At 33.0% G+C, this 24900-nt stretch overlaps 1 protein-coding gene across 1 annotated transcript in view; it reads left to right on the top strand.

Moving 5' to 3' along the window:
* The window catches only part of LOC118193446 (uncharacterized), a 111645-nt gene that overhangs the window by 37374 nt on the left and 49371 nt on the right, over positions 1-24900 (top strand). The window contains exon 6 of the mRNA XM_035364537.2: positions 10724-10900. Within this exon, the coding sequence (XP_035220428.1) occupies positions 10724-10900 (177 nt within the window). The remainder of the gene's footprint in view (positions 1-10723; positions 10901-24900) is intronic.

Raw genomic sequence — 24900 nt, 5'->3', positions numbered from 1 at the left:
ATAGATCATCAGTTTAAATCTGGTAAGATGGCATGCAGAAATTAAAAAATTAAAAATATGAAACTGTAATTTATGAAATAAAGAACAATTATGATCTAAAGGGTATCAAAATTTACAAAAAGAAAAAGCTTAATATTTATTTGTTTACGTTATTAAACATTTCCTTCAATGTAAGTTGCTTCGTTTCATGTGATAATACTTTCTCTTTAATTCTATTAAACAGACATAATTTCTTGTTTAGTTATAGGACTTGAAAGCTCCACTGTTCAAGTCCTATAATTGCTGTGTTGAGAATACCGACTAATTTGTCAATCGAAATGTTTTCGTTTTCAATAACCTCTGGATCACTTTCTTCACTATCGGAAGCGAATTATAATGACGAGGAACTTGATTTAAATCATATCAAAGACAGAGTGCATCGAGATGAAATACTACACTTAGTAAGGAATTATAAGCCAAATAAAATAAAAACAACTGCCCTGAAGATAAGGATAGTGCTGACAGATCAACTTCCAATCCGCTGCGTGAAATTAATAAACAGATTTCGGATTTCAAAACATACTTTTGCTTTTTAGATACAAATTACATATTAGTAAATATATATCGGAAATTATATTTGACATAATCGAAAGTTCAAGCTTACTTTTATGAAATTGCTCTAACAGTCTGCAAAAAATAATAAGCCGGATCCAATTTGAAGATTAAGGAACAACACAATCTGAAACATTAACTGAATTAGATAATTTTAGCTTAGCGTATAACTCCATTACACATTAAACGCGCATGCGCACAAACATATTCGCAGCTGTAAAGGTCTTACGCGCTCTCGTAAACGCCTGTGCGCATGCGTGAACGTGACGCATGCGCAGAAAGTTTGTAGTTTTGAGGTCCAGATTATAGATCATTCCGGATTATGGGTGTCCGAATTAACGACTTTTGACTGTATTAAGTATGCCTAGTTCATGTAGTGTAAAATGGCAAACTTCTTGTTTCAGTGATCTCATGGAATTTCAGTAGATTTTTGTTTTTGTCATTCCCCTACATCATATATAGAATAATCCAGTAGATTCTGTAATGTGGGTCATTTCTCTGGCTGTAAAATGGTAACATAGGAAGTATTCTCTGTGGCTGTGTGATTACGTACCATGTGATCTTGTTCCCAAGCTCTTCATTAGATTAAACTCTGGCAGACCGGGCTTCAAATCTGAATAAAAATCAGCCACTTGGATAAAGATTGGGATTTAGAAAGGATGGGTTTTTGAATCAGTAATGAACTCTAAACAGCTTGGGTTAATTTGAACCAGTCTAGCTTAGCCCAATCTGTATTTCTAAATGCACTTAGTAGGGTTTGCTGGAAGATGAAAGCATTAACTGTAGCATCCTGTTGTGATATTCAGACACATGCACCCCTCGGGCTTCCAGGTGCTTAATGAGAGATATCTTTACTCAGCGACAGAATGGACAGCTGACCTTTGGAAGAAAGGTGCAGCGGAAACCTCCCTAGTGTGGTTTCCGGACATAACGGAGTAATTATTCTCTTTCCAGGTTTTTAACAAAACAAGGAGAGAGCTTTGTGTAAAAAGCTTTTGATGCTATAAACGAGTGAAAGCAGACGCATTTTAGCATCGCCGCCGGGTCAGCGGCTTTTGTATGAGTTGTGGCTGAAGAGATTCAATTAGTTTAATATTTATTCACGAATTTCTTATAAGGTATGTGCCTACATACGAAGCATTTATTTGTGACTACATATGAAGCTACATACATTTTTTTAAATACATGAAATTTTAATTAAACACACATGTTTTTGAGTAAGATGGGATATAAAATTATGAATTTAAATAGAATTATATAGAACGTTTCATTACTTTTTTAAATATAGGCAATATTTAGTAAAAATTTTCATTTACGCCAGATCTATAATAGATTCTAATGAATATATTTCAATAATCTTTACACAGTATATAAATAACATACTTACCTGTGTTCTGTAGTAAAAGATTTGCTGTACTTATAAATTTTTTTGAAATATTCAAAACTTGGTACAAAAACTCAAAATTTAAAAAAAAGATCCTCTTTTCTTCAAAATACTGTCAATAAAATGAATAAATAAATACAAATAGGTCAGATTTTGCTACAGAACACAGCTAAAGATGAGTAAATTATTTTGGCAAAATTTCATTTCAATATTTTAAGTACATTTTGAGAAATTAACGTAATCGCAATCAAAAGTAACGAAAAACACATTTTCTCAGAAAAAGCATTTAAAGATTTTAATATAGCACACAAAATTTTGTAGCCACTTTAGACCTTTAAAACTCGTCGTATTTGTATGTTAGGCCCTTTTTTACTTCATTCTTAACTAATTTTGACTTTCTTTTAGCATTTTCTTTATAACTTTGTTGCTTGTAGGGATTGGCATTTTGATTTCTGAATTCGCTGTTTGTCTATTCTCATGTAGCTTTCAAGCATAATGGGATTAATTTCTATTTCTATATACATGAAAATAGGTCATAAATATCTTGAATTAAATAATAATACAGGAATATGTGCACCTAAAAGCAATGTTTTCAGTTGGACAAAAGTTTCTTTAGGTAAAATAGTCCTCAAAAGGTTATTAAAACACTCATTATTGTTTTAAGTCTTCCCATGTAGGCATTTTATCAGCAAAGTGTCACACAGTGAGAGATGTGTTGCATTTACAGCTTTTATATTATTTAATAATTAGAAAATAGTTGTTTAAACTTATTGTTTACATTTTTACGACCATTTAAATGCCAACTTCCAGCATCCAAAAATTCACTTCCGGTTTATTTTTTATATTATAACTTTGCTTCTAGTTATCGTAAAAACAAAAATAAAGGATTTTTGGAAACCTAAATGTATGGCCTATAAAATGAATAAAAAAAAGAATTTTAGAAAATTTTCACCAAAACGACGAATTTAGGGTAGGCACATACCTTAAGTTTTCAAAATAAATATTTTAAAAGATAACCTGTCTTTTCTTGCACCCAGCACGGGTGTTCTGACATTACAGCATTATTAAAATGGTGGCAGCGGTTCAGATGAGAAAATCCATGCAGAAATTACAGACTGTCAGGCTCTGAAAATTCTCAAGATTGTGGGACAGTCATTGTCCGAATATCATCAGTGTTTTGCAGATATTACAGACCATCAGGTTCTGAAGTGCAGCACGAAAAGTTACGAACATCAGTTTGAAAAAGCGATTACAGCTCTCTGAAGCGGTGAAATAAGAAAATCCATGCAGAGATTGCAGACCATCAGGCTCTGAAATTCTTCTCAAGTTTGTAGGACAGCCATTGTCCGATCATCATCAGTGTTTTGCAGATATTACAGACCATCAGGTTCTGAAGTGCAGCACGGAAAGTTACAAACATCAGTTCGGAAAAATGATTTACAGCTCTTCGAAGCAGTGAGATAGAATCCACGAAGAAGTTTACGGACACCAGTCCAGACAAAAAGAAACGACAGTCTCCTGAATACAGCTCATCTTCAGCAGCATAAATTGTGCGATCATCTTGTGTTCGAAAAAAATTAGTGCAGGTGTGCGGATAAGCTTTGTCCAAAGATCATCAGATCATTGTGAATGTGTAGTGTAGTGAAAAAGTGATACATGTGTGATCATCGTTGTGCCTGAGAAAATTATTGATGTGTAAAGGAGAAGAATTACTGTAACTTTACTGTAACTTAAGGTTCTAAGGCTAGGTGGCATTTTGACATTCATTTTTAAGACATCTTGAATATTATAATTATTAGAATTTTCAGTTAAGATGTATCAAACATTATTTGTGTAAGAACTGAGAAAAATATATTTTTTTTCCTATTGAATGAGTAGAAGGGGAATGGTAGAAATCCCCAGTAGTTTTCACTTTAACATTTGTCTTATTAATGTTTAATTATGAGCATGTAGATATGTTTTTATAAGTAACCTTTGAATGCACATTTTAATATACCTCAAATTTTGATGAAAGTATATTGTATTATAAGTAATTGAGTTTAACGCAACTGAATTTAAAGCTTTTAAGAGGTAATATTATCTGTAGTATCATAAGTCCTCAAGTAGAAAAACTTTTATTTGAACGCATAATGTGCATATTATAGTGTAATCTGTCTTGTTTTTGTTTAAGATCTGTAAAAAAATGTTGTGAAAAAAAATTAAGGGTTCAATTTTACTCTCTCTTTGTGAAATGATATTTGTTTAAATCAATTTTACGTATATGTAGTATGAGGGAGCTAAAATTGTTAGGTTGTTATCATAATTTTCTTTTATATCATGGCATTCTTAGTAAAAGTTAGGAAAGAGGATCTTAAATCCTTGGCTGAAGAGTAAGGGGAAGAAGTTAGGCCTGAACTTAGGTTATTGGAATTAAGACAGCTGATTATAGGAAATGAATCCTATGAGGAGGAACTAGTGAAATGCTTGTTGGAAAATATCACTTCAACGGGGCTTTTAGATAAGAAAAGGAGCAGGAAAGAATTAGGAAGGAAGAAGAAGAGAGGCAAGAAAAAAATAGGAGAGAAGATGCAATGAGGCTGGGTAAAATCAGGAGAGAAGATGCAATGAGGCTGGGTAAAATCAGGAGAGAAGATGCAGAGAGGCAGGATAGAATTAGGAGAGAAGAAATGGAATTTGAATTAGCGAAGTTAAGAATACTAGCCGCTAAAGGAGATGACTCTGTAAATTGTGGGAATGAAGAAAATGGGTTTAAGAAAGGCCGTTACAATTTAAAAAAAAAAAAAGCTAAAATTTGATCCTGAAATGAACAGATTTGATCTCCTAGTTTTCAGAGATACCGGGTCATGCATTGACATAATATGCAAGACATATCTCATTCCTTCGATGTTGACTGATGAGACGGTCTGGGTAAAACAACTGTTTGATGAGGCCCCAATTTGTTTACCCTTAGCAAACATTGCAATGGAAGGAACATTTGAACGAATAATGACAAAGGCAGCTGTCATTTGCAATGAGTTGAATGAAGGCTCTTATGTCCTAGGAAATCGCACTGCCAAAAAATTAGCGGCAGATAAAAATGATAAACTTTTCTTTCAAGTAAATGCGGTGGAGACTTGAGCTCCGAGTCAATCAAGAAATGAAATCAGGAAAAAGTTGTCCCCCGGAGTCTGAACGCGGCGAACTCGAACCCTCAAGCGAAGTTTCTCTCTTCATTATAGAGAGGGGTGAAGTCTTGTCTCAAACAAAAAAGATGGAGACCAATTTCTCTCTGCCTGAAATGAAGGTGAATGAACTGTCACTGCCTACAATAAAATATTCTTTTGTAGCGGACCTACAAAAGAGAAGTGACATTGTAAAACCATCTTTTGACTTAGTCACGTTAGACGATCACAGTAACTCTTTGGGAAATGTGTACAAGTTAAGAATTTCCTTTTCGGTTCGGCACAAACAAGAAACTGTAGATAAGCTAAATGATGTTTCATACCAACCAGACTCGGAAGGTTTGCAAATGCCTAAAAATTCCGTATTGAAGAATTGCCCAAGACACCAAGTAGTGTAAATTTACCAAGGAAAGTAGAAGAATCCCCAGTTCATCATTTATCTATACAGTACAAAGTCCGTAATCCAGACATCCATTATCCAGAATGATCTATAATCCGGACCTCAAAGCCACAAACTTACGCATGCGTGTAATGCGTTTACGCTTGTCTGTTTGATGTGCACGTCTGCTACACATGCACGTAAAGCCAGTTAAGCGTTTACCCATGCGCGCTTCCGATAGTGAAGAAAGTAACAGAGAATGTTATTGAAAACGAAAAAATTTTGATTGACTAGTTAGTCGGTATTCTCGACACAGCAATTACAGGACTTAAACAGTGGAACTTTGTAACTGAACAAGAAATTATGTCTGTTTATAGAATTAAAGAGAAAGTATTAGCACAAAAAATGAAGCAACTTAAACAATTTACATGCTAGAAATGTTTACTAAAGTAAACAAATACGTATTGAGCTTTTTTTTTTTTTTTTTTGTAAATTTTGATATCCTTTAGATCAATTTATGATTTTCATTTAGCAAGCATAATTGCTCTTTATTTCATAAATTACGGTTTCATATTTTGAATTGTATAATTTCTGCATGCCATCTTACCAGATTTAAATTGATGATCTATAATCTGGAAAAAGCCCTAATCCGGAATCGCCGAAGTCCCGACGAGTCTGGATTACGGACTTTGTACTGTACTAATGTATGATACTGAAAGGTCAAAGGGGATTAAATATAGCTACTGCATGAATGATGTAAATCCAACTTGTAATGAAGTAGTTTTTTTCTGATGTTAAAGCCAAATTAAATGTACATATTTTTATTTTGAGGTCAAACATAGTAGTTCTCATCAAGGTGTTGGGTTACCATTGAGAGATTATCACAAACGAAAAATTAAAAATCTGCAAGGTTTCCCTTTTCAGCCTGGCTAGATATATAACTAATATTAAAGTTGGAATGTATATTGCATATTTCAGAAACTATACGTTCTTTTACGGTATGTGTTTAATTAAGCTTTAGTTTTTTAATATTATGTTGATTATTTGTTTTGTTTTTTACTGTCCTCAATGTAGTTCTTGTTTATGTTTATCCTTGGTACTTAGTCCAGCATTGTGAAAAAAAGTATTAGTGCTAATAATTATTAGTTAGTTTTATTATTAAGACTTGCTGTTGTACGAGGAATTGGAGTTCTGAAAACCTCCCATCCCCGGGGAGGGGAGGAGCTGTGACATTCAGACATATGCACCCCTCGGACTTCAGGTGCTTAATGAGAGATATCTTTTCTCACCGACAGAATGGACAGCAGACCTTTGGAAGAAAGGTGCAGCGGAAACCCCCCTGGTGTGGTTTCCGGATGTAAGGGACTAATTATTCTTTTCCAGGTTTTAACAAAACGAGGAGAGAGCTTTGTGTAAAAAGCTTTTGATGCTGTAAATGAGTGAAAGCAGATGCATTTTAGTGTTGTCGCCGCGCCAGTGGCCTTTGTATGAATTATGGCTGAAAAGATTCAATTAGTTTAATATTTATTCAAGAATTTCTTATTAAGTTTTCAAAATAAATATTTTAAAAGACAACCTGTCTTTTCTTGCACCCAACACAGGTGTTCTGACATTACACTATCCAGAGATCTCACGATACAGCCTAATGTATTCCATATGATTATGCTCATTTTCACTAGGAAAGAGAAAGCATGTTTCTCAATCCCCTACATCTCTATTAGGAATTGAAAATAATTTGACACTTGATCGATCATATTGGCTGATTGGTTTTTTTTGCAACATTTTTTGTGATGCCAAGGATATTTTACTGGATAAAACATCTACAGTGATTACCAACCAGTAAATACCAACAATTTACTTAAACAAATTATCAAATAACAGCAATGGAAAACTTTAGGAGTTTATTTCTCCTTAAAAGTTTGGTGAATTTTGGGCACGATTAATGAAAAATTATGGTAAATCTGTTATATATGGGATTATTTATGGTAATCCTGAAGCTGGTTCGTGATTTCAGTTCAGTAACCCTTTTATTTTTCTTGTGCAATGTATGTGAGATCGCTATTTTGGTCTCGGTTCATATTTTAAGTATGCTTTTATAGGTTAAGTAATTTTTAAGGGTTGTATTTCAAATAAGTTTTTACTATTACTTCTATTGCTTTTAGTATGCCTTCCATTTTAAGTGTAATAATTTAAGTGTTCCAGGATTTGTTAGTAAAGTTAATTGGACTTATACCAATAATAGGACAAATTTGATAAAGCAGGGTTTTCCAAATAGGAATTTTGCTCCCCTCATTTTTTTGAGTTGAACATCTTTGTAATTAGTCTTAACTCTATATCATTAAAAATAGCTTTTGAGGAATTTCATAATGTTATTTTTGGTTTTCGCATTACAAATGAATGAATGAAAATAATAATTAATTAATAAATTTAAAGATTTATCATTGAAGCCATTTAACCAGAAAGCAGGTTATTTCAGAAAGTACCAGAAACTAGAAACCAGGTTAACCAGAAAGCAAGTCAAAATTTATTTCGACTTAATAAAATGATAAAATATGCAAACAAACGTAATTTCAAGACATCAAAAACACATTAAGGTATTCTATTTATTATAATAACAATCATAAATGCATTTTATATTGATAAATGCCATGTGTCTTATTATTCACGCAGGCTTTTATCTGTGTGTGCTTTCACCTGCATGGGTATTTGTCACATGGGCAGTTTTTGCAATGGTGTTATTTTTGTTGGTGTTGTATTAGTGTCCAGTGGCCTTTTATTTGGTCATGCTTTTATAGCTATGTAACAGAATTATTGTAATGGGATGATTTGAGAGTTAGATAAATGTTAACAATGGGATGTTTTAATTGGAAAGGTTTTAATGCTATGATTCACAAGATGATATAATGAAGACAGATTTGATGAACACAACACATTAATTTATTCGTGAATAAGCATGAACGTATTTACATATTATTTTAGATGCTTATCGCTCACTTCGAGCTTTTATATGATTTATTATAACTTTAAATAATGGACAGGGAGTGGAGAGATGAGCAGCACATTTTAGAAGAGCAAAAGCAAAACCAAAAAGGGAGGAAAGTAAGTGCGCATTCAAGGAAGTGGTTAAAACGTTCTTAAACATGATTGGTGCAAACAATATCCACAATGCTGTGCTTACATGGATGGCATAATGCAGATTAATTTTCAAATGATGCACTTTCAAAAAAGCTATTACAATTTTTAGAATAGAAATGGGGAACTGCCCAATTTAAAAAGAGGAGTTAAGAGACTATTGCTGATTTAATGTATAATGCAAAGTTACATTTTTTTTTTTTTATCTTGCATAAATATATGTGGAAATTGACAAAAAAATAAATAATCTGCTTAGCAATAAATCAAAGCAATATATAGTTTGATTATATTTCGAGTTATTAGGAATGCTTTCTTAGCATTGGCAACAGAAATTAAAATTCAAAGCTAGATTCAATAGTTTTCTATTAGCATCTTGTATTTTTGTATTTTGTCTGCGGGATATATATTTAGTGGTGTTCTGGTCCATTTAGTGGTTAAAATGTCTTTCTAAATCAAGAAGCCTCATAGATTTAACTTTTGACATCCACATGGACTCTACAAATTATCAGAAGTGGGATGGAGTCTACAAATTATCAGAAGCAGGATTCCCAAGCAAGAATATATTCATTTATTTCTTTCAATTAAAGCAGATGATCTCGATCTTCACAATAAATGAATGCCAGATCACAACATGAATGACGTGGAAAAGTAAAGAAACGAAAACTGCTATTGAAATTACAAGTAAGAAAAATGGCTGAAGCAATAAATTGTACTTCAATGTTTTGATTATGCAGAAGCTTTGATTGATATATTAAATGCAATTAAATGCAATGTTTGATTAAATAAAAAATTAAACTTTTTATTTAAGTACATTTTGTCCATTAACTTCATAAAATACTTGCTAAAACAGAAGGTATTCTGATTGTGAAAAATTAGTTATGAGTATTTTCAATAAGAACTATTAAAATAGTTTACCATGCAATATTCAAAAATGGTGATCATAACATTAAAAAGTAAATTACATAATTTTAGTGGATTTGGTTAATACAGAAAATTCTAAAGATGTTAGAATAATATTGAAATAGCCACAGCATATAGATGTAAATTATTGTGAAGTTCCTGGAAAGTATAAAAATGTAGACTATTCTGAAATACAGAATCTTAAAATGGTTCTGAAACATAGACTTGAGATTTCTTAGGTACTGAATATGTTCTATTTGAGCTGAAATATGAATAATAAAAATGAAGCCGGTATAGTTGATACTAATAACGATGAAGATGGAGATTCTATGAATGACAATGACTGTTAAACTAGAGATTATACAAATGATAATAATGATGGGGTGAAGATTATACGGATAATAATGATGATGAGATGAAGATTATACGGATAATAATGATGATGAGATGAAGATTATACGAATAATGATGAAATGAAAATTATATGAATGTTAATGATGATGAGATAGAGATTATATAAATGATAAGGATGGGGAGATGAATAGTATATGAATGAAGATGATGATAATATTGTTGGATACCGATCTTGATGAAGACAGTATGGATGCAGATGACAACAAAGCGAAGAACTAAGTTGAAGATGTCGGTGAAAAGTTTGCTGTTTCTGCTGCGTGAAGTTGTTACGCAGTTTGTAGAAAAAGCCGAATCTTTCAAGACAAAAGATTCATCAAGATGGCCGAATGTAGAAACAAAAAATTAAATAATCAGCTTAGCAGTAAATCAAAGCAATATATAATTTGATCATAGAGTTATTAGGAATGCTTTCTTAGAGTTGGCAACAAGGATTAAAATTCGTTTCCTATTAGTATCTTGTATTTTGTGTGCCGTATATGTATTTGGTGCGCATTAAAATGTCTCTCTAAATCAAGAAGCCCCATAGATTTAACTTCTGCAACCCACATTTACTGTGCATAATATATACATATATTTGCTAAGTAATATATATTCTAGTTAGATTTTATGTGTACGTTATGCAATTTCAAGAAATCCTTGTGTTTTATTGTAAAAAAAAATTGAATAAAATAGTGATTTAACATTAAGTGGTTTAAAGTTGATTGAAAACTGCTGACGCATACATTTGTGGCTTTTAGTAAATTTTATTTAATTTGTTTTTAGGGGAATGGTCAAATGATGTTTTGTTGACTCTGGGATTAGCTGAAGTGCCAGATACTCCTTCTTCTTTAACTGACAGTGGTATGAGAGTAATAAGTGAACTGTTCCCCCGTATTAAAACTATGTCTGTCAGTAACTGCCCTCATCTTATGGCTATGGATCAGTGGTCTCCTGTGGACGGTATTTTTAACCCTTTGTTATCTTTCTGATGTATATTTGCAATTGATGTTGAAATAACCTGAATGAAATTTTAGTTTTTTTAAATGAAATAAGCATCAACAAAATTATTTATTTATTTTTTAATAATGGAGCTGCATTTAGCACTCATTGTAGGTCAATTTTGCATGAACAAACGTATTACAGATATTCATATATGGAATCATATGCTTCCTAAGGTTATCTTCTTTAAGATAATTTTTATAGCCATTAATAAATGTTAGAGCTAATGTGCAAAGTTTTTTTCTATTTACAGTCATTAAGGATTAAACATTAAAATGTGCTGTTTTGAAACAGGAACTGAATCATAACTAAAATAATATATTATTAAATTAGTTTTTTATTTAATAATGCATGCTATTAAATAAAACTCTGTCTTTAGAAAAGTTTTGGTCCCTTCATCTGCCCTTAATACTGTTTAAAAATGCAGAATTTTCTTGCAAACATGAAAATCTAATTATTTTTTTATTTAAATAAAGTTATTTTAGAATCTTTCAAAGAAATGTTCTCTTTATTTTTCTTTAAGAGAATTTTTATAGCCATTAATAAATATTACGATAATTGTGCAAACGTATTTATGTAAATCTTTTAATGCATCTTTGTAAATGTTATGCATTATGCATTTTGTGTGCATACATTGCATTCTAAAATTTAAGAAGACTGATTTCTAAACATTGAATTTTTACTTTACAATAGATGCTGCTTAATGTGATCACGTTTGTCTGCGACTATTTTGGTAACATTAAACCATGAGGAAAAGATCCTTAAAAATATCATTGAAATTTAACTGATTTAATATATACATATGAATACTTATTTCCATAGTATTTTAATTAGCAAAAAATGTAATTATTAGTTGATTATCTGCAATTGTTTCACAAAAGTTCTTCTGTGAACTGTGCGTATTCATAATGTTTCTGGAATCATTTGATTAATGAGAGATCTTACTACTCGTAGGATATCCCTTGTCTCAGCATTTGAGGAAATTCACAAATTTCTTCATCTCCTTCAGAAAGTTTATCATATGATGTGTTTGGTTTTTTTTTAGAAAGTGACTAGGAAATTCTTCTTCAGTCATTGATGTAGTAACTTGAGTTTTTCTCATCAGTGTCCATCCAAATTTGTTAAATTCATCACAGATCATGTTAGGTGAAGGAATTACTAATTCAGAAGTCAAACAACAAAAATTAGCGTTACATTTTCAAAATTTTTCACAGGACTAGTTTCGATGGTTTTATTGAACCACCATCCTCAGCTGCAAAACTGCTGTCTTAATTAAATGAAGGAATTATTTTTAGTTCACCAACTTTCCTCTGTTTTCTTAAACAGTCTGCATGCTTAAAACTAAAAATTGGACAAAGCAACAGCCTTGTGTTTGGCATCTAAGACTCTTGATTTTGAGGACAAACAGGTACAGATCTCTGTCCATCAGGATTAAAGAATTTCTGTAACAAAGGGATCAAATCGAAATAAGTGTAGTGATCGCGTGGTGGAGATCTCGGTGTCTCACGTGTTCTCGTTGATACATAACACAGATAAGTAATACTCCCAAGGCTTTATTTTTATCTTTTGAGAATCAGAGGGCTACATGAATCTATGACAATAATTTCAATTGTGAAAGCATCTCAGAAACCTGTCTAATGCTAATTGAATAGATACAGTAATTGGAGGTTTAGCTAAGAATCTTTTACACTTGTCTTACAACCAGTGATCGGGAATTCATCTCTAATTATAACAGGTAGTGTTTGTACGCCGGTGCGCAAACACTTTAAATGGTATTCTCTGTTTAATCAGTCAGTGATGTAATGCTTTGAAGGTAATAAAAATTGGGTACCAGAATGCATAAGAATCATCTCATTCGATTACTTTTTTTTTTTAATTCATATTAAGCTACTTTGATCTTGCATAGTCAAAAGGCCATTGTGGAGTCTTCAATCTCTGCAAAACTCTGCACTTGAACAAATGAAAGAAGTGTGATTTTAGATTCATGTATCATGGAAGCAGACAGGAAAGACTCTTGATTTATCATTTTCTTTTGGAAATTTTCGATAAATCTTTTTGCTTAATGTAAACTCCGTCATTTTTGGAAATGCAGAGAACCTCTCATATCACTTAATTTTATCAACTTTTGCAGTTACACAATTTACATTTAAATTTATTCCTCTCCTAAAAAACAAAAACAAAAACAACAATAACAAAAAAAAAAAAAAAAAAAAAAAAAACTAAAGTTTCATTTGTTTTAATTTTTAATTCTGGCTGGCTTTTGAGCCAAACAGGCCCACTCCACTAATCTAATTCGGAAAACTGATGAGGGGAATAATCACGGGAAGATAAATTAGGCCAGGTTAAAATGACCTGGTACATATGATCACTGATTATTTGCTTTCTTGAAAGTGCAAGTTTCCTTAGTGCGATTGCCCTCAAAAGCTCTTCATGCATTATTTCTTTGAATCTAAGATATGGCTGTGGTTGAACTGGTCCTAAAAAATATTTTGGGGTGTCATCTAATGCAAGAGCTTCTATCATATATTTGGAAAGGCGCACACACAAAATTCATGCAATAAATTCTAAGCAGGGAATGGTAATTACTTTTAATGGTGTCCCTCGAATTAGCCACTACAAAACTGATAATATTTCCTTTTTAGCTTCACAACTCAAAAATATGCTGGCATATGCATGTTGGTTAGTATTACAAAATACATGAAGTGACTAATAACTTCTGTCTCTGAGCTCTATATGTCACAGTATTCTCAACTCGTTCAGAATTTGTAATTTACAGTACTGTTTCAAAAATATACTTTTAATACTCTCTGATAATATAGTATCTCAGTCTACCTTTATTGCCAAAATTTCTTGTATTCCTTTGTTTGCGTTAGGAACAAACCTATCCTTTAGAAAAGTTTTCTGTCACCAATACAGTCTTAATTTCTGCAAAAAGGTTATCTTTTTTTTCTGTTCCTCATAATTCTTAACCCTTTCAGGATGTGCGTCCCATATACGCATTCTCTATGGAAAATTAGTTGGGAATGCCTCTTACAGCCTAAGAATGCCTCTTACAGCCGGGTGTCCCATCCACACGTCAGTAAAGATCGCATTCAGAGGATGGGTGATGCATATACGCATTTTAAGGTGGAACGTTTTTCTGAAGGCCACTAGATGGCATCCTGTGTCCATTACTTTTGAAATGAACACAGTTTTAGGTTCCTGACCTTGAGTTTGATATATTCTACTTGACTTTGGTATTTTACTCATCAGCTGTTCGAGGGTGGGGGGGGAGAGAAAGCGTAAACAGAGGGGGGCTCTTTAAATCGCTGCATGCTAATGAAAACATTCTCATATCTGATTTATATCCAATTCCTTTTTTTATTCTATTTTTTCCTCTACTATGTACGGTCTTTTAGGGTTACTGTGTGGAGTTTTTTTACGTTTTGCATTGCCTTCAGATACATTTCCGTTCCTTCTTTTTTTATTTAGGAAAGCCTCACCTCCAGTCTGTTATGGCGGGAAGGTGCTATTTATCAGAGGAGGAATGCCCTAGAATGGTTAGTGAACCATTTACTAATGCAAATGAGAGTACTGATTCATTTTCTAAAGAGTTAAAAAGTGATACTTTTTCTAAGAGTTACAAAGTGATACTTCTCTGTGCTTCGAGATTTACCACACTCGTTTTCATTTTAAATTTTGTTACTTCTTACTGTAAATAGTCTTTATTGTGTTCTTTTTATTAATTTTAAACTTTATTGAGGGATTTTATCAGTTAAAACTTTGGAATAATTTGAATAGCGCTTCCAAAAATTATTTTAGAAGATAAGCAATTTTTTAAGTATGTTTTCATGTAAAATAAAGAAAAAAATGTTTTAAAGGCTAATTTTAACATATATAAGAGCTCAAGTAATAATCTAAAATGATACGAAAAATTATGATGCTAGAAGCAAAACTTTTGTTTTTCTGATTTTTGTTATAAAATTAGGCTTAGTGATGCAAAACCTCCGTCCTGTACGGTGACTGCCTTCGATTCTCTTCTGTCCTGCACGAGCATCTTAAACAAAGGTGCGCCATTGCAAAAAGGTTAAAACTGGTACAAGTTTCTCCAGAGTGGATTCTATGTTCAAATCTCTTTAAACTAATTCAACATCCTTTTCTACTGGATCATAGGCCCACATATTTATTTTTGCATCAGCTAATATTTCTCACCCTCCACTTCAGATTTAAAAAAATTTATCAAGTTGGTAAAAGGAGAAAGACTAGTTCCATCAACCTGGCTAAAAGAGTGAATTCCTTTGCCATGCTTTTAAAACATCCTCTATGAGATACGATTCCACCACTGGAAATAACCATCATGTATTTTCAATTGTTTTCAAGTTTAAAGATTCTAATATTCTCAACTAATTTTCCATACGTTAAATAAGATGATGGGAATTTTGTTGGTCATGACACATTTTTAAGGCTTCTCCTTGAGAACATGTTTGCATCTATAATTTTATCAAAATAAATTTTTGCTCAAACATATAAACACATTAAACATTACCAATAAACTATAAAATAATAAAATTACTGATTTATAACCTAAAATTATTTGAAACTGTTGAATATTTAAAACGCCGTGGTTCGAAAAGCAAACATTTATTACAGAGTAACACACGGAGAGAGAAAAAGTTTACAGAGATTTTATATGTAACTTTACAGCAGATTATGGTTTAGTGAATCATACATAAGACACATAAAACAACCAATAAAAAATAACATAAAGAAAATAAAAGCAAGTATAATAGGCTTAAGTTTCAGAATGCATCGGACTTGACAGAAAGCTATAATTCTTTTTGAGCAGTATGAACGCGATTACAAATATCTCAACGGAAACAAAATATTATTGTGCTAATTTCAAAAGTACATGTATGAAGTATGCACAACTTCTTTTTTCGACATTGGGGGGGGAGGAACCTCAAATTTACTTCACTTTTCGAAAAAGATGAACATTTTGATGACGTACATAATCACAAACATTTATTTATTTATTTTTTATTTGTCAAATGCCAGTTACATTGGCCATTAGGCCATTAAACTCCTTGCTTGCCCATAGCGCTGAAATCTACAAGAAAAATTTGTCAGTGCATCACACTCATCCAAATGTTTCGCCGTCATTGGCCGTCCACTATTGCATAAAACACACAATGGCGAATTAGCTAGTCCAATGCGAAATAAATGATTCTGTGGACAGTCATGTCCTGTTAAAAGATGCAACCACAACTGTTTACAGGTGGTTAGAAACAAAAGCTGAGTTTGATGAGAGAACACTTCAAGGCTTGCGCTCACGAGCCCGAGTGGCAAAATCTCTAATAGTCTTTTGATATGTTAGCGATGTCAGAAGCTTAATAGAATGGAAGCTTGCACTCGTTTTTGGCTTTTGGAGAACCGTAACCCCCTTTTTTCGCAAGCATATCAGTCATCTCATTCCCATAAATACCGCAGTGTGAAGTTACCCATTGAAAAGATATCTTGTGGGAAAGTTCTTTTATGACTTCCTGACGCTGTTGAATGCATGTGTTCTTACACTCTTGGTAAGAGGAGATGGCCTGCATTGCTGAAGTCGAATCAGACAAGTACAACAGCCCTCCTGAACGAGCTCTGTCTCAATGATAATTGTTGGAGAGCTACATTAATGGCTTTCAGTTCTCCATCAAAGTGAGTGGGCTGAAAAGCTTGCTAAAAACTCCAGCTCCAGCCTTTTGAATCCTATCGTTCAAAGAGCCATCCGTATATGCATGTATCCATTTCTCAGCCAGAAAACGTTGCTCAATTGTTTCCAAAGCTATAGTTCTTATTTGCTCTGGATTCATTTCCTTCTTATCAACTTTCATTTCCAGGTTCAACTGCACATCAAGGAAGCTGTAATCCAGCGGATTTAGCAAAAACAGCAGTGCCGGTTTCAGTGTTTTTAAATGATTGTATTGTTTTAGGCGAGGGACACACTGAAGAAAGCCATTTTGTGTTTTCAGATTTCGTTGTTTATTATAATCATAATTCCTCCAATGAGGGTTACTTGGTAGATGAATAAGTCTCTGGAAAAAGAGGAAAGCATTTTTCTGAATCGGGTTTGTCATTGGTTGGTTTGCCGATACCAACTGCATTGCCAGAATGGGAGTCGTTTTAACAGCCCCGGTTATAATGCACAGTGCCTGATTTTGGAAGACCTCCAGACGTTGTATCACATCTCGCGTAGCCGAGATCAGTATCTCACAGCAATAATGTAGTATTGGTCGAATATACATTTTATACGTCGAGTTGAGAGTCTCTCTACCACAACCCCATTTAACACCAGCTAAGCGTTTAGGGATAGGTAATCTACGCTCCACCTTAGCAACTACATGCTCTGCATGCTTTTTCCAGGTTAGGCGCTTATCAAAAATATAGCCAAGATAGGTGGCAACATTTGTCTGCTGCAAAACCGACTTCTCATACATTAGTCTAGGAGTAAAGTGTTGTCTGTTGAGAGAGAAAAACTGACAAGTAGTCTTCCCGTGATTAACTCTCATATTATTAGCAGAACACCACTCTTCAAGCTCTGGATCGCAGAGTTTAAGATTCGGTTTAAACCATCTTGATCTTTTTGAGCTCTGGCCCATACGACAAAATCATTGAGTTAATTAGGTCCTCCATTATCCTCCCGGAATGATTAGAATCATTATAATTCCAGCTGGAGCTATGAGAATTAAAATCTCCACAAAGTTTAGTTTTATTACGGAAGGAAAGACCCTGGAAACTTAATTTATTATTGTTCAGTGGGCTATAACAAGCATAAATAGTGAAATGGGTTTTTTGTTTCCAAATGTCGATTTGGACCACCTCAGCACCAATATGAGAGGATAAGTCACTGATAATATTGAATTTGGATGTCAAGTTCTTTTTAATATGAACAAAGATTCCACTAGCGATTATATAGCGATCATATCGTCCCTAGACACATTTGCCTAAAAAATAAGAATACATCTATTAGTGGATCATTTAATTCAGCCATAAGCTGTGTTTTCTTTTCTTTGGAAAAACCACCCACATTCCATTGGACTATCACTAAGCGCTGTTTCCCTGAAAAGGACAGTTTGGAGGATCTCTAATAGCCATCAACAAGTGGGAAAGCTGTAGCAGATTTAGCGTAACCCAGGGAAGGCCATGAGGAGGCCTGCCACTACACCCCACAAACACACGTAATCACAAACATATCTCATGATATTTAACATTTGGGATAGTGAAAAAAAAATGCAATGATAAAACATATTGGCAGTTTGAAGCAAAGAAAATCACACACACTCTTTAGAAAAACATGTAACATTAACCTGGATTCTTTTTGCTAACATAATGTCACTTTTTCTTGACTCGTACTTTTGCAGATACTTTAAATTTGATGCTAATGCTTGATCTCTTGTAACATTAAATCATTGACTGTTTAGAGAATACTTTTTTATGACGCATAAAGAAATGTGGTAAGGCACAATAATTTTGCAAATGGAAATACTTTTTCATGGTACATACGAACTTGATGTCATCCATGTCACCTCAAAGATATGATATTTTGATAGTATGATGAGAAAAAGGCAAGAGTTGAAATGAAAATAGAAAGTAGCTGAAATACTAATTTCATAGTAGACTGGAAGCTTGGCAAAGAGCAACTAGCTTGATAATTTAATACATTTTCTTTCTGAACATAAGCAATCCTTTGGAAGCACATTCTGTAGACATCACTTATTACAATGAATTCACTCTGCACTGTACAATTTTATATAAAATGCAATTACATTTTTAGGACAATGGATGAGTACTGCAGAAGGGTGAATAGATGCTAGCTAGGTCACAGTATAGGAGAAAGTGATGCATATTAAACAGCAGGCCCTATAAATAGCTCTGAGTGCATTGATTGTATCCTACACAGCGAATGAGCAATAGTTTACTGCTGGAAAAGAACCATGTCAGTGATGTAGTACAGAGCCTTTGAAGGGGTTTAATTTAAATTAAAATTAGGAATTAAAAGGCTATTGCCAATTAAGTTAGTAATTGTTTAATAATTTTTCTTCATGTTTTCATATTTTACACACATACATATATTCATTTACATTAAAAGGGACAAAAAGAAAGCATACATATAAAAGCTGTAATTACTTTATTTTGAAAAATCAAATTTGCAGTGAAACTATAGTTATCCAAATTTTTATAGATATTCTATATGTGCCTCTCTTGTGACACAGCAAAATGCGGTATTCCATTTTTTCCCACACTCATGATAGAATACTGTTGTTAATGATTCGAGCACTTCAGCTATCTGCTGCTTTAGTTGCTATAAGTCCTGGGGAAATGGAGGCACGAACACTTTGTTTGTAACAAAATCCCATAGGAAAAAATTGCAAGGTATTAGATTTGGGGATCTCGAAGGCCAACAAAGCAATGGCATATTGTTTGACTCTGCATGGCCAATCCATTAATGTGGTAGACTATCATTCAGGTACTGGCATACGTTTTTATGCCAGTATGGTGGAGCACAGTCCTGTAGAATGAAGCTGGGAACCACTTCCTCCAAAAGAGAGAACAACCACTATGATAGCATATCTTGTTAAATTTATTAATCAATTTTTCCACAAAGAAAAAGGGACCAGGAACACAGTTGTTGGAAATGGAGCTGAAAACGTTTACCTTTGGAAAATCATGCTCATGTCCTATAACACCATGTGGATTTTCCATGCCCCAACATCGTTAATTATCGCAGTTAACTTTGCCAGAAACGTGAAAAGTGTCTTTATCTGTAAATACAAGTTTGTTCATGAAACTATCTACCTTCAGCTTATTTTGAAAATTCTCTCAGAAAGCTGTATGTAATGGTCTGCACCATCTGAAAGGTGTATGCCAGTATTGTGGATGTTTAACACATAGACCACACCATTACATGAGGCATATTGAATTAAGAATTCACATGATGCATTGATTTTGTGGGTCTTCATAAAAATGTTTCACAAATTTTTTCAACTTCTTCAGTTTTGGCTGTTTGTCCTGAGCTGGTTTTCTTATGCAAGAAGCCCGTGTCCTGAAACTGCTTCACCCACCATTCGAATGTTGTGATGATGCAGTGGTTCTTTGCCAAATTTCATGAGAAAATATTTTTGAATGATAAACAATATTGTTTTGGAGTATTCCAAAATACAGTACACTTTCTCCTCGTAGATGGTAACAGCGCCTGTAGTGGTAATTTTGTAACCAGAAGATTTTTTGATGTTGTCAGATAAACTTTGTATAATTATAGTTTCAGAATTAATTTGTTTCAGCTTAATAAATTACTTACAGAATTTATATTATGCTGTTTTTTTTGTCCCATTCAAAACGAAAAACCCTATATATAGATACATATATATTCCTCCTTTTGTCCCATTTAATATGAAACACCCTATATATATATATAAAATGTAATTTCTCATACATTATTTGTTTTGTGCAGCCGGGGCAACAGGAATGAGACAAATTTTGGAATATAAAGTGTTAGATTTATTTTAGCATCCATTTCACAAGCGTTCCTCCTTGTACCTTGAGCAGAAGCCGTATTTATACATATGTGTGCGTCACGAGGCTCATCTAATCAGCGATATTGATTGAAATCACGAGGTGACGCTATCTTCTCATCAGGAGTGTTCTTAAGGACTTTATGTAATATGACAGATTTATGAGTTTGGCGATTTGGCGAGCACCAACAGGTTAATATATTTTATACTAAAGAAAGGATTTCACCAAAATTTAGGAACAGGGATGCAATTTAGGTAGAGAATCGCCAACACATTATTAATATTATTAGAATTTAATTTAATCAATTGATTTAAAAATATCATTACAGATTAGCCCCCCCCCCATCTGAAAAGGCTTGCAGTCGCGGCCGTCGACCCAAGACAGTCCAGATAGTGAAAGCAGAAAATTTAGTTATTAGGAAATTAAGTGAGTAGGAAAACTGATTGGATTTACCTCAAGGCACACAAAATGTTTACATAAAATATGACATAAAATATTTGAATATAATTAATACAGTATATAAAATATAATAAATGATTAATGAAATTATAATATAGTAACTAAGTGCAGAACAAATAAAGCACTAATAACATATTGCTGGTTAGCTACGCGGCAATAGGAAATAGTAATATAACTGAATTTGTAAGTTTATATCTTAGGGCATGCCATTCACAGTTTGTGTATGAGTCCGTACAATCATTAGAGTTGTCATTCAGGCTCATCTTCAGTCTTTTACTGGTCTTTGGAGATCTCCGGATAATTTAATTGCGCTAGAATTATGGATTAGCATTGGCACTGAAAACATTTGAGTTTTTATGTCACGAAACTAGTGCTCTTATACTCTTGTTGAAAATACACATTTTGCTAGGTTTTTAACATATTTTGTCACTCTATTTTTCTCTTATTAATGATAACAAAACAAAATTTAACTTCCAACATCCATACCAGTTTTTTGTACACGATGCTGCAGAAACATAAAATGAACTTTTCAACAACTGAAATTTAACTTTTTCAACTGTTGCTACAATTTATAACACAACATAGGAAAACAGGAGCTCAAGGAAATGTGAGGGTATAGTACTCTACTTGTAGTATAGCCTCAATTGAGTGTTTCCCACACGGAAAGTGCATTGAACCTGAAACTCAAGTTTGAAGGAGCCCAGTAAAAGAAAAGGGCAGACAAACTTTTCAGACATTGAGAGATAAATCAACTATTAAGGGGGACAACAGGATGAAAACTAAAAGAAGGGTTATGGATAGTTTATTGATTTATAAATTTTGATTTATTCATAATGTAATTTAAAGTTCTCGGGTGGATAATAGAACCTTAATTTTGACGCATGTACAATCTCAGTTGGTTTCTTCGTGTGAAAATTTTCCCTGTCGTTTTCATAATTAACTTCAGATAATTTATTCATAATCCGATAAGGGCCTGAATAGGGTGAAGTCAATTTTCTAGTATTTGGGTATTCGAATTCCTCGTAAAGGACAAAATCTCCAGGTTGAAATTTAGATTCTACAAATCTGATGTCATATCTAGTTTTATTCTTTCGGTGGTATTCGATAGTTCTTTTCTTTGCTAAAGCTCTTGCTTCATTTGAGAAAGGGTATTTATTTTGATCAATTGCAGATTCAAAAGGGAGGTTACCAAATAGTAAGTATGCTGGGGTGAACTTAGTTACCGTATGAGGGGAGTTGTTATATTCGATAACAACTTGCTCTAGCACTTTAGTCCATGGTACTTTTTTAGAAGAAGAATTTACTTTACATTTTAGTCGACTTACTATTGATTGATTTACTCTTTCTACTTTACCATTTGTCTGGGGATGGTGAGATGAAGTTAAAAGTTGTTTAACATTATGCTTTTTAAGAAATTTTTTGAATCTAGAGGGAGTGAAGGCTGCATTCCTGTCACTCAGAATTTTTTCAGGGACTTGTATTTGAAATATTTGTTTTAGACAATTGGCATAGGTTTCTGAAGTTACACTTTTAGAGGGAAAAGCCCATACATATCTTGTTGCATGGTCAATAACTATATGTAAATATTTTTTTGTAGAATTATAATAATTAAATCCTCCCACAGTGTCAATAGAGAGACATTCGAAAGGTTTGTCGGTTGGGGGTACGTCTTGCATAAGACCAAATTTTTTCTGTTTTCTCTTTTTATTAAGTTGACAAGTATGACAATGTTTAACAAAATTTCCGATATCTTCGCTAATATGAGGCCAATAATATTGAGGGGTGATTAAGTTAAGCATAATTTGAACTCCCGGGTGACCAAAATTTTCATGGGTTTTATTCAACAATTTTAATCTTAAAGATTTAGGTACTACAAGTTTATAAAAATTCTTTTTCTTAATTACCATCATATCATTTATCTCTTGGTAATTTTTTCCACAGACATTATCAGTTTTTTGTTGTTGGATTATTTCATTTCTATCAAGTAAATGTACATAATGTTGGAGGTGCTGTGAAACAGGATGTCTAGAAAACATGTCAGCTTCAATATTGGTAGAGCCCTTCTGATATTTTACTTCATAATTGAACATACTTAGTTTGAGTGACCAACGGAAGAGTCTACCTTTTAAATTTTTAACGTTTTTGAGCCAAACGAGGGCCGCATGGTCCGTATGTATAACAAATTTTTGTCCACGCAGATAGTAATAGAATTTGTCTAGGGCATCTACTATGGCCAAACATTCTAACTCAGTAATCGTATAATTTTTCTCATAATTTCTTAAAGTTCGGGAATGATATGATACAGGGTGAAGGACATCATTTTCATCTGGTTGTTTCAAAACAGCTCCAACAGCAGTTTGAGAAGCGTCAACAAAAATATGACATGGCCTACTGGAATCATACAATTGTAAAACAGGTTTGGAAATCAGTATTCTTTTCATTTCGTCGAAAGCTTTTTGACATTGGTCATCCCATTCCCACTTGACTTCTTTTTTCAAGAGTCTGTTTAATGGAGCTCTAATAGTTGCATAATTCGGAATGAATCTATGATACACATTTACACTTCCCAAAACTCTTTGTAACTCTTTGGTGTTACTGGGGTTTTTAAGTTTCTTAATAACTTCTATATTATGGTTATCGGGAATTATTCTACCATTTTTTATTTCATAGCCAAGAAATGTGATCTGATCTCTGGCGAACACACATTTGTTTCGATTCAATTTAATATGCTCCTCTTTAAACACCTCAAATAAAATTTTTAAATGTTCTAAATGTTCCTTCTCAGAGGAAGAGTAGACGATTATATCATCAAAGTAACTGCAAGCAAAATTAATTTTATTTTTTGTTAATATTTGTGTAATTGTTCTGTTAAAAATTACAGGAGCATTTTTGAAACCAAAAGGGAGTCTTAACCATTCGAATAATCCAAAATGTAAAAAGCTAATTTCTCGGTATCTGCAGGGTGAATCGGGATATGCCAGAAACCAGATCTCAAATCAGTTGTAGAAAATACTTTTGCTTTACTTAATTTGTCTAACAAAGTGTCAATGCGAGGAAGAGGGTTTGCATCTGTTTTAGACAGGGAATTCAATTTTCGATAATCTATACACAATCTAGTTTTCTTACCTTCCTCACGTTTAAGTGCTAAAGTCACGGGGGACGAATATGGGCTACAACTTTCTTTAATTATACCTGCTTGTAATAATTGATCAATTTGGGTCTTAATTTCCTCTTCTTCCATAGGGGATGTTCTATAAGGTCTTAATGATACAGGCAAATCAGAATTTAATTAATTCGTTGAGGTTCAATATTAATTTTTCCTACATCATACTTATTTTTAGAAAACACAGATGAATAATCATTTAACAATTTTTCCAAGTTATACTCTTTGTTATCAACAGTATTAGAAACAGCATTTTTCACATAAATGTTAGACTGAGAAACTAATTCCTTTGGATTTGTAGTCCAAGATTTACAGGTTGGAAAATTTCTTACATCATCATCATTATTAACACATGGATAAACATACCACCTTGAAGTTGGAGGTGTAGAGATATCAACAGTATTAGAAACAGCATTTTTCACATAAATGTTAGACTGAGAAACTAATTCCTTTGGATTTGTAGTCCAAGATTTACAGGTTGGAAAATTTCTTACATCATCATCATTATTAACACATGGATAAACATACCACCTTGAAGTTGGAGGTGTAGAGATATGGGTCGGCTGTCAAAATGGCAGTCATCATTAAGTACAATAGCTCTCTGTTTAATTTTTAAATTAGTACAATCAAAACTCAACTCAAATAATTTGCATTCATAAAGTCCTAAAATTACATAATTCAAATTATCATCAAGAACAAACAAGGTAATTTGGTTACTAATCCGTCCAATTTTCATTTGTATACAACATATTTTGTTGAAGATTATTTTTCCTTTAGTTTGGGTTACTGAAAATGATCTAACTCT

The sequence above is a fragment of the Stegodyphus dumicola genome, chromosome 3, assembly GCF_044657685.1.
Source record: "Stegodyphus dumicola isolate Sdum_Otavi_A_Nest chromosome 3, ASM4465768v1".
Taxonomy (NCBI): Eukaryota; Metazoa; Arthropoda; class Arachnida; order Araneae; family Eresidae; genus Stegodyphus; species Stegodyphus dumicola.
This window is presented reverse-complemented; position numbering and strand designations above follow the sequence as displayed.